Here is an 11,340-nt window from a genome sequence, read left to right on the forward strand (position 1 = left end):
AGCTGCTAAACCTGGAGCCCGTTGTTCTTTTCAGTGCTTAAAGTGTCAGCACCCGTGAGGTTAATTACACCGTCTCAGTAGCTCAGATTAACCCTCATTATTTGTCCTTTTGTGGGTGTTACAGAAATAAGTTCAGTAGCGCTTCGGGTTTTTTAATAAATCTGTATTAAAATCAAGGTTTTAGACAGCAGCTCATATTTTTTGTTTTAGCTCTGGTCTGCTTCTCTGTAAACAACCTGCAGACACTCAAAGCAAGTTAATAATCCCGTCTGAGTTTTTTTTTATCAGTGTAATCAGAAGCTTCCTGGAAAACAAAAACATGTGCATTTCCGAAAACATCCTTATTGAAAAACATCCTTTTATAGAGCAATCTAGTCTGAAGTTGTAAGGCTACATACATGATCTTTGTTTGTTTGGAAACAACTGGTGCATACATGTTGAAACATAACATGACTGATGTGAACAGCTTCTGTAAAGAATTCCCAGTTTAATGGTGAGACTCGGCACAGATGCAAAGTAGAGCTGGTCAATCATTTTTAAATACAAATCACAATTTAAAAAGTTGCAATTAGCAAATTACAAAGACCAGTGATTAATTTTTATATTACGTGGCTCCAAATCCAGGTTTTACCGAGGCTGGAATATAAAAAGATTAATTTGAAATATTTGTCAGAAAAATTGCAGTTATGTTGTTCAGCCCGACTGCAACGCAGCTTCGTATCTCCAGTTTAACGTTGCATCGGCAGATAAACATCATGAATCTGGTTATTAAACCAAGCTGAAAGGCCTCTCCAGTGCTGTCTCAGAGATTTAACCTGCTCCTTCTGTTCATCGTCGTACGTAGCTGCTGCCGAAACACTGCGCAAAAACCATCAGCCAGGCCGTCAACAAGAAGAGCAAGAAGGCGACGGGGAAGAAGGGCGAGCCAGAGAGGGAGAAACCAGGAGTGGAGAGCATGAGGAAGAACAGACTACTGGTCACCAAGTCAGCCGTCTTTTTAACCGTCTTCTGAGATTTTTATGTTGTAGTTTAGATATTAAACTGTTATGTTTCATCATGTCTGATGGAAGCCAGTCTGATTTTCTTCTGTTATTTTGCCAGTCTGGATAAACTCCACACAGCACTGTCCGAACTCTGCTTCTCCATCAACTACGTTCCCAACCTGGTGGTGTGGGAGCACACGTTCACACCGAGAGAGTACCTCACCTCGCACCTGGAGATCCGATTTACCAAGTAAACACACGCAGAATACACACTGCTTTTTCAGTTAAATACTGGAGAAAGCTGAGTAGTTAGAAGAAATATGAATTTCTACATAATTATCATTGATGATCTGCCTCCTCTCTGTCTCCAGGTCCATAGTTGGGATGACCATGTACAACCAGGCTACTCAGGAGATAGCCAAGCCCAGCGAGCTGCTGACCAGCGTCCGAGCATACATGACGGTTCTGCAGTCCATAGAGAACTACGTCACCATCGACATCACCCGGGTCTTCAACAATGTCCTCCTGCAGCAGACGCAGCACCTGGACAGCCACGGGGAGCCCACCATCACCAGTTTATACACAAACTGGTAAGTTAGATTTTGGCCGTTTGACCCCAACAAATTGCAGCGTTCCAGTGTGAACAAGCCTCCAAACCTTTTATACTACATTAGCATACCATCAGGTTGATAAGTGTTGGACATGCAGCCATTTACTGTAGATAGATGGATTAAATGTGGACTATGGATCCATAAACATGGATTAAATTTATATTGAGCAATACAAGAAATTCAGATGAACATCTGAAATTCTTTTCTGTTTTTTAACATTCAGAGAAGGTGACGTTCATGCTAAAACCAGACTGAACCAGTTTATGTGACTTTGTAGGTACTTGGAGACGTTGCTCCGTCAGGTCAGTAACGGACACATCGCCTACTTCCCCGCCATGAAGGCCTTCGTCAACCTGCCCACAGAGAACGAGCTGACTTTCAACGCTGAGGAGTACTCCGACATCTCTGGTAAAAACACTGCCGATGGCGAGCATGGATCATGTACTTAAGAGATGCTCCACTCCCGTGTTTTCCCTCATCATCTGGCCGTGTTTTACATTTTCTGCAGAAAGCATCTGAAGTAATGAATTTTCTTTTTCCCCCTCCCACAGAGATGCGCTCGCTGTCGGAGCTGTTGGGGCCGTACGGTATGAAGTTCCTCAGTGAGAGTCTGATGTGGCACATCTCGTCACAGGTCGCTGAGCTGAAGGTAGACAAACACAATCACAGAGATTTATTCATACATACATAAATAACCTCATGAATAAAGAATTTACTTCTCCTTCCAAACAAGTATTGGTTAAACTGTTTTATATCTGTAATCATGCTGTGGTAAACTTCAACATGTATGGTTGTAACTGAATAAGTTCCAGTGTGTCGTGTTTATGTTGGCAGAAATTTAACATGTTCATGAACATGTTTTAATCAGTGTGGAGTCTTTAGAGAAGAGTCCTCATTTTTTTCATCTCCAAACAAGATATTCAAAATTTAAATGCAGCACCAACTCACAACGTAACCTAGAAAGGACAAACCTAACAAAACTTATATTTTCATGGCCTTTTCAGCAAAAAGAGAATGTGGGAATGTATCTGGACTCATCTCCTCAGTGGCAAAACATTGAAGATGGGCTCAGCTATTTAGTCATTTGACTGAAAATATAACGAATATGTTAGCAGCAACTTGTTGAAGAACCACTGGACCATGGACATGAACATCTGCCTAGAATCTTGTTCCCTAATAATTAAATGTAACTCTCAGGAAAAACACAAGATGAGAGAGAAGGTAGATGTGTTGGTGTACTAAAGCAGGGATCTCAAACTCGGGTCCTTGAGGGCTGTTGTCCTGCAGATCCAACAGCTCTTTGTAAAGTTCTGGACAGTGACCTGTTAATTTGAGTCAGTTGTGCTAAAGCAGGAAACCTTTAAAACCTTCAGGACAGCAGCCATCGAGAACCAGAGTTTGAGATCCCTTTAATAAAGGGTGAGAAAGACACTGGTCTAACAGGTCAAGTTTTTTTAAACAGTTCAACTAATCAAAGTACAACAACAACAGTTAGCTCCGTTAGCTTCTGTTCTCACCTGACGATTAACATCCTTGAAGCTAAGAAGGAGAATCTGTTTGGATTGGACCTCATGAACGAAGTCAACGTGTACTTACTGGAGTTTATTTGTGTTTTGTTTTGTATTTTTTTTCTTGTGCAGAAACTGGTGGTAGAAAACCTGGAGGTGTTGACCCAGATGAGGACAAGCTTTGACAAACCAGACCACATGGCTGCACTCTTCAAGAAACTCACCTGTAATCACAAACACACACACACACACGGGTGCACATAAACACTTCCTCAGCACAACTTTAAAAGTCTGTTTATTCTATTTAAGGCCAAATATGTACACATAAATTATAAGCTCTCCATAGTGTTCAGAAACATTCACACCTTAAAAAAATCTTCTTTTTGCGTTTTTTTTTTTCTTTTTTAGATGAACTCTTAATTCTTGATGTCTGGATTTCCTTCAGTCCATTAACTTGCTGCTTGTGTGTTTGTAGCTGTGGACAGTGTTTTGAAGAGGATGACCATCATTGGGGTCATTCTGTCTTTCCGTTCTCTCGCTCAGGAGGCTCTGAGAGACGTAAGACAGACACACACACACATCACACTAAATTAAGCTGAATGCAGCTGAAAAGTACAGTTTCCTACTTAAGAATTCAGCTGCTCCATCCTTCTTTTAGTGGATCTTTTGCCTCTTTTGTCGTTCAGGTCTTGTCGTGTCACATTCCTTTCCTGGTCAGCTCCGTGGAGGATTTTAAGGACCACATCCCCCGAGAGACAGACATGAAGGTAAAAACCAATACAGACATACAAACACAGAAATGGATCAGCTCTCCGCCTCTCTCCTTGTGTCGATGTGAATAATTTGTCTCTTCCAGGTGGCCATGAATGTTTATGAGCTGTCCTCAGCAGCAGGTTTACCCTGTGAAATCGACCCAGCTCTGGTGGTGGCTCTATCCTCTCAGAAGAGTGGTGAGTCACACACATATACACACTCTGTCTGTCAACAACACGATCCATCTGTGTGACCACCCTGTGTATTTCCGTCTTCAGAGAACATCAGTCCAGAGGAAGAGTACAAGATTGCCTGTCTGCTGATGGTGTTTGTGGCCGTTTCCTTGCCAACGCTTGCCAGCAACGTGATGTCACAGTACAGCCCTGCCATAGAAGGTAGCGGATTATTGCTGCGTAGTTTCAGTAGCGCTTTTCACATATCAGTCTCGCCTAATAGGCCAAAAAAGATATATATCCTCAAGAACCTGCAGCTGTTCCTCCTCAGTAATTCTTACAAGCCAAAGAAAGGCGGCTCAGCTCTGCATCACTGTGCACCTACACACATCGAGCCAGAACATGTCGCTGTAACCAACAAAGCGGTTGTCACTCAGGTGATTCTACAAAGCTGATTTGATGTGTGTAAGCACAAACGAAGTGTTCCCAGTTCACCTCTGTTACTGCGTCATTTGCAGACTTTTTATATAATGCACATCAGTCCTGGCTTAAAGATGCACTATGGTACTTTTGCAGATTTTCTCAGCGACATGCCCCCATCGACGGTTATTTCTGCATCCATCTTGCATCCTACCTGTACTATGAGCTCTCTCCAGCCTGTAAATACAGTCTTATCTTGACTCTTGATCTGTCTCCTTCTCTCTTTCTTGGGTAATGTCTTCTTGCCCTTCTTTGCTGAATCTGCGTTTGTTCCACAGTGCACGTTTAAAACATCCAGTGTTTATATCCCTTTGCTAGCATGTTATACGGTAAATAAGCCAAACTCAACTGTTATGTTGCACGGCATTCCAGAAGAAAAAGTTGTGAAGTGCGGCTTCTCAGCCTTGAGACGCTGCTGGGCAGCGACATCAACAGAAATGTAGATGATAAATGTCAGTGTGCCATTAAATGAGTCAGGAACGCAGAGTTTTAAGGCTGGAAAGTTAAAATATCTGTGAAAAGGCTCTAATTCTACCAAATAATATGTTTGCTCTTGTTAAAGACTAAAGAGACGTTCACCTAGAAGGGAAAACAGGAAGTAAACTCTAAAGTTTCTGATCACTAGATTTTCCTGAAACCAACCTTTTCCATCAATCCTGTCAATAAACTGAATAAACAATTTATGGTGTAAAATAAAATAAAGCCTGGGCAAGCGATGGCACATTACTCCTACACCACACTGTCCTCAAACCGCGACTCGAACACCAAAACAATCTGCTTGGCGGTGCAAAGGTTGAAGGATGGAACGTGATGTCTGCAGCTTCATGCGTCATGCCGCGTCGAAAGAAATCAAATATACGAGAAGAATGATTAAAAAAAAACACTTTTCATAAGAAATCCACTAAATTTTTTTAGAGCCGGAGTGGAACTGGCTACAAACTGGGAGAGGAAAAACAAAGTTTCAGTACAGTAGCTGAACAGAACAAGGGGCTATTTTTTATTTTCCAGAGTAAATTAAACTTATGTTACATATGGTTTTCATTTCCTAATTTCCCCCATAGATATTTTTAAATAAAGACCATAATAAGCCCTACAAGGGGTCAGAAGCCACTCAGAGGCTGAGAATACCCTGCATGAAGGATGATTTTCTGCACCCATGGAATAAACCTGCAGTGCTCGCAAACTGGATCAACCTTGTGTTCTCACTGATTCGCAGTTGCATCATCTTAATTATGAGTACTTTTTAATTTACCGTTTACACAATGTGACTTGTTAAATCTTGATTTGTGTGTGTTAATAACAGGATCTCCAGTTAAATAAACTTGATATTTAGCAGAATAGAGACACAATGTTTGAGCCAAATGAGGCCTTTAATAAGGTTTCAAAGACAATTGTTACTCCAGGGTGAAATATCAAGACGTTGCCTCCTAACAACCTTGAAATGAAAGGCACCACTGTTAATAAGAGACATTTGAAGAGGATAATGAGTTATCATGGGCTTCACCGTTGTTAGTATGCAGACTGCGTATTGGCCAGCAATTGGTTTTTTCCGACACGTCTCTCAGTGCATGGCCTCAGTGCCGTCACCTCACAGTTTTAAATAAAGACTCTTGTCTCCATGAAATTAAAAAGAAATAAAAACTCTAATTCACGTTTAAAGATTTTCAGATCCAATAATCTTCTTCTTTGTCATTTATCTGCTCTGGAAGTCACAGGGTAGCATTTAAAACTCAACGTTAATTGATTTGAGAATAGAAATGACTTGTTAAACTAACAGTGTGTGTCTGCTGCCCCCTGCAGGTCATTGTAACAACATCCACTGTCTGGCCAAAGCCATCAATCAGATCGCTGCTGCTCTCTTCACCATCCACAAGGGAAGCATCGAGGATCGGCTCAAGGAGTTCCTGGCTGTAAGAGAAATAAACATTCTGCATGTTTTGTCTTTTTTCCTCCACATGACTGCTATTAGTCTCTTTAATTTCATCTTGTGTTTTTTGCTCAGGTAGTCTGGGTGATGTGGAAATATTGGCTTGTTGAAAAGGGGATAATCTGTTAAAGCTGCTGTAAACAATTCTTTAAAAAGTACTTTAATGGAGCAGTGTGTGTTCATCGCTGCGTCCCTGCTATTTATCTTTATTATTGTGAAGATGTTTTACATTATACAACAAACAACTGGATTTAGGAAAGATAATCAAGGTTGCATAATGATGATGTCACATTGGCCACACCACTGTACCATTTCAGCTGCTGTTTCTGATGATGGCTGACAAATGAATGGGAAAAAATAACACCTTTCTATAAGTTTTAACATTTTTCTTTGTGTGTGTGTGTGTGTGTGTGTGTGTGTGTGTGTGTGTGTGTGTGTGTGTGTGTGTGTGTGTGTGTGTGTTTGCAGTTGGCTTCATCCAGTTTGCTGAAGATCGGTCAAGAAACAGACAAGATGACGACCCGTAACAGAGAGTCTGTCTACCTGCTGCTGGACATGGTGAGACGTCAAACACAGCAGTTTTTATCACCAAAGTACATTTCATTTCAGCAATGAGACGTTTTCTGTTTCCGCTCCTTCTTCAGATCGTCCAGGAGTCTCCGTTCCTGACCATGGACCTGCTGGAGTCCTGCTTCCCCTACGTCCTGCTGCGAAACGCCTACCACGCCGTCTACAAACAGAGCATCAGCGCCAGCGCATAGACGCACATGCAGCGAAGGCCTAACGTTCCTGTCTACCGTCTGAGCTTTGCCGCTCGCGTGTAGACACTCACACACTACCAGAACACACTAAATCCAAACTAAACACACTAATCGACGCCTCAAGGTTTGATTCTGACAGATGAAACAGTACTGTTGATGTGTACATAAAAATGTTGGCACACTAAACGCGTAGCATTTATAAAGAAATTGAATTACAGAACGAACCAAACTACTCAGAACTGGAGGATGACAAGAACAACAATAACAAAAACAACAGATAAACACTAGCTGGTCGAAGTTGGGGATCAGTATCTTTTATTTTAATCGTTTTTCCATGATGTTGCCAGGGACCATTACCATAGCAACACATAATATACAATGTTTGGATGGTATTAAAGAACAAAAATATAAATATATAGAATATATATAGCTGACACTGAAATATTCCTTTTGTTTCTTATTTTTATTGAAAGTTTTGAGATTTTTAGTGTCCAGCTGAAAACTTCTGGTGATGGATTTGGATGCTTATTTTGGGAATGCAAATGATTTTGATGTGATGTGGGGTTGTGTTTCTTTTCTTTTTATTTTTGTTAAGGGGGAAGGCAGGTGAGGACTTCCTGTGTCGATACTGAAAGATATGTTGCTCATAGGTTTACACAAACTGTACGTACACACACTGACGGTCATCCTGAGCAGATATGAAGCCACACACACAAATCTTTCTCCTTTTCATCGCATTCAGACACTCTTGTGTGACATGGTGATGCTTTTTTTTTTTCTTTTTTTTTTTAGCTAGGTGTAACTAAATGACCTTTTTGTGGGTAAAAATATAATATCTGTATTCTACTTTGATGTGAACTGAACTTGTCTGTTTTTAATGTTTATGTTTTGTTACTTTCACGATGACGACAATGATGAGAATTTGCCAAATGTGTTGACACTAAAATTTTGTGTATCAGGGCTTGTAAGTGGTGACGTGTGCGATGCCATTTCAAGTGGGCGGGTTGATGCTGACTTAGCGGCAGCTGTTGACAGAAAGGGTGACAGGAACATTTTACTGTGGGAACAAGCAGCAGAAACACTTCCCCACAGCTGTAAATAATTGGCTTCTGGTTCATTAGGTGCAACTTTTTTTTCTTCTTGGACATCGGATTGAAAATAGAACACTTCTGTCGACTTGTGGCCTCTGAAAAGAGGAAATTTCTTGTTTTCCACGTCTTATTTTTACACTTTAATATAATTGAAGCAGCTGTGGAGAGGTGACCATCTACGCTCTGAGGTTTGATTTATGTGTTAGTGTTTAACTTTAACAGGAATTAAACCAGTTCCTCTAAAAATAAATTAATCTTGATTGACTCAGACTAATAAACGTCTGCAAAAACCAGGAGCTGCAATAAAAAAACAAAAGAATATTTATCTGTACACACTCCTGATGTTTTCAATAGAACAACAAACTTTCCATCCTTTGTTTTTAGAAGAGAAACAAGACCTCAGAGGGCAAACAACTTTTACTAAACCTAGTCTGGTTTATTTTATACAATTTTTTTCATCAATCAAGGCATTGCAAGGGCTTCATATGAGGACACGTATAGGTCAGCCCTCTGCTAATGTATCACTGACACCAGGGCTCTGTCTCAAAGCTTATTCTGCACACTCACCAGGAATTTCACCTTAGACTGAAAGTTTACACCTACAAGTCTCAAACACTACTTCAGGTTGTTTCTGCTGCCTATCCAGTCAGTTATGTGCATTATAAAGTTCAAGGACAGGTCTGTGGATGCATTCTGCCATTTGATGTGGAATGATTGCTGGTTTCTTTCTAACCTTTTTTTTTTTTTTTTTTTTTTTTCTTTCGTGTTTCTGATTCTACCGTGTAACTTAAATTACATCAATAAAATAAACTTCAGGGCTGTGTCAGACCTGAGCAGTCAGTGTGTGGCGGTGGTTCGTGAAAAAGTGGCTTTTGCAAAGACGTAAGTGGGAACATATTTGTCATCTTAAAAACCTTACAATATTATCTTAGTCACTTTATATATATATATATGTGTGTGTGTGTGTGTGTGTGTGTGTATGTATGTATGTATGTATGTATGTATGTATATATATATATATATATATATATATATATATATATATACACATATACACTAAAAGAAAGTATAGATGGTGGATTTTTAAGTGTTTTGAAATGCTTATGCAGATTTCAGTGACTTGCAGGCAATTTTAACATCCAAACATCCATCGATGAGCTAATAGTCACTCGTCCATCATTACCTCGTTTTTTACTATTTTAAACAAATAGCTCAAAGACATGCATGTTGGGTTAATTGATGACTAAATTCTCCCTAGGAGTGAGTGTGAGTGGTTGGTTGTCCCCTATGTGTTGGTCCTGCAATGGACTGGTGACCCGTCCAGAGTGTACCTGCCTCTTACCTGTTAATGCTGGGATAGGCTCCAGCTTACCCGTGACCCGTAATGGACTAAGCGGTACAGAGAATGAATGAGCTCACGTATAAAAATCAGCCATACTGTGTCATAAAGAGAAAAACACCTGGATGAAAGTTTTAAAAAAGCAGATTTTTTTTTTTTTGCCATTCCTGCTGTTTCAGGGAACGACCACCATGTGGCGCCCTTGTAAACTTCATGTTATAATAAACTAGATGAATATAAATCTGTTTCCTGACATCTGCTGTGAATAAAGTCAGCACAGTGATTTTACTGTTATTGGTATATTTAGTGACAAGAATAGACACTGCATATAGATTAACAAGGAAGCAAAAAATGTTTTCTACTAGACCTTTTAGTTGTACCTGCTTTATGAAATGAAAAACAATTTGTTCCAAGGGGAAAAAGCAAATGTATGATATGAAATTGGCGGGAAAGAGATCAATTTATGGAATATACAGTGGCTTAAAATGACTCTCCAAACAAATATAATAGTGCTTTTATTGTCAAGTTTATATGTCATGAAATCAAAAGCAATGCAGACATTATTAGCCTTTATTCCCTCCTCAGGCATTTGTGGCCATGTTTTTTTTTTTTTTTTTTTTTCTCTCTCTCTCTCTCAAACTCTGTAATCGTTTCCTAATCAATATTTTAATAATCAGAAATAATTTCACACGCGCACAAAAAAAAACAAAAAACAAACTATTAGCGCCCCCTGGTGGTCCCATAACTCATAACATAACTGGCAATAAAAGATTTTTCTGCACATGCTTACAGTAGGAAACCAATTTAATCAAGTACAATACAGTAAAAATGTCAAATATCACTATTCTTCCAGATGAAATTCTGACATGAATGAATAGTTTTAAATTATTGACAATATGTCATTTTAATGGAAGTCAACTGAGGCATTTTTGGGCTCGGTCACCAAACGGAGGATCTGATATTTATTTATTTATGTATTTATTTATTTACTGACATCAAGTCAATTTTGTTGCTAATTTTTGACCTATCCAAGACTCTAACCAATAAAGCCCCATCTCCCCCAATAATATTTATCTTATTTTAAAATAATAATTGTCAATTAAAAACATACAAAGCATTAATTCAAATAATTCAACTGACAATCGAAGAATTAAGTCTTAAAACGATTGAATGTCTGGTAGTTTTAAGCAGGTCGGAAGTTTTTCAATCATTTATGGAAAAAAGCAGGAAAAATATCCTATTTGATCATTTTGAATCAGTTTTGTGTAGACTGTTGGCCACAGGCCACCAGCTGGTATTTGAGGACAGAAGAGCTAATAACAGCTTGTTTGTTTTCATCAGACGTGAAAGTTTTAAAAATGTGTACACAATTTCTGTACTGACACAAACTCAAAAATTTGTAGCTAAAAGGTAGAATTTATTGCATTTCTATGGTTTTTCATTAGCGGTTAATTATTTCACATATGTGGAGGTAACCTTTTGCATGTTCGTGTGTTGCACGAACACCATTCAAGACAAAAATTAAAACATTAAAAATTAAAAAAGGGGGAGAATCATAGCCTTTTCCTCCCTCGGATAGTTGTACGGACTGGACCCATGTAACGTGGGTCTTATTGCAACCCGAAATGTTTTTGAACGCACCGCAGACATGTTGCTACACGGATGTTCGCCAGGTTACTCCCACCGCAGTGAAAGTGGTTTAGATAGAAACAAT

The 11,340-nt window shown here is 39.4% G+C and overlaps 1 protein-coding gene across 4 annotated transcripts in view; it reads left to right on the forward strand.

Moving 5' to 3' along the window:
- The window catches only part of nckap1 (NCK-associated protein 1), a 39,922-nt gene extending 30,802 nt beyond the window's left edge, over window positions 1-9,120 (forward strand). For all 4 annotated transcript variants that reach the window (XM_042010149.1, XM_042010150.1, XM_042010151.1 and 1 more), the window contains 13 exons: window positions 845-984; window positions 1,102-1,233; window positions 1,355-1,573; window positions 1,872-2,002; window positions 2,146-2,243; window positions 3,235-3,328; window positions 3,578-3,660; window positions 3,789-3,869; window positions 3,959-4,052; window positions 4,134-4,250; window positions 6,309-6,418; window positions 6,904-6,993; window positions 7,080-9,120. In XM_042010149.1, coding sequence (XP_041866083.1) covers window positions 845-984; window positions 1,102-1,233; window positions 1,355-1,573; window positions 1,872-2,002; window positions 2,146-2,243; window positions 3,235-3,328; window positions 3,578-3,660; window positions 3,789-3,869; window positions 3,959-4,052; window positions 4,134-4,250; window positions 6,309-6,418; window positions 6,904-6,993; window positions 7,080-7,196 — 1,506 coding nt within the window. In that variant the 3' untranslated portion in view covers window positions 7,197-9,120. The remainder of the gene's footprint in view (window positions 1-844; window positions 985-1,101; window positions 1,234-1,354; window positions 1,574-1,871; window positions 2,003-2,145; window positions 2,244-3,234; window positions 3,329-3,577; window positions 3,661-3,788; window positions 3,870-3,958; window positions 4,053-4,133; window positions 4,251-6,308; window positions 6,419-6,903; window positions 6,994-7,079) is intronic.
- The last annotated feature ends 2,220 nt before the right edge of the window (window positions 9,121-11,340 follow it).

Source organism: Melanotaenia boesemani, chromosome 16 (assembly GCF_017639745.1).
Source record: "Melanotaenia boesemani isolate fMelBoe1 chromosome 16, fMelBoe1.pri, whole genome shotgun sequence".
NCBI lineage: Eukaryota > Metazoa > Chordata > Actinopteri > Atheriniformes > Melanotaeniidae > Melanotaenia > Melanotaenia boesemani.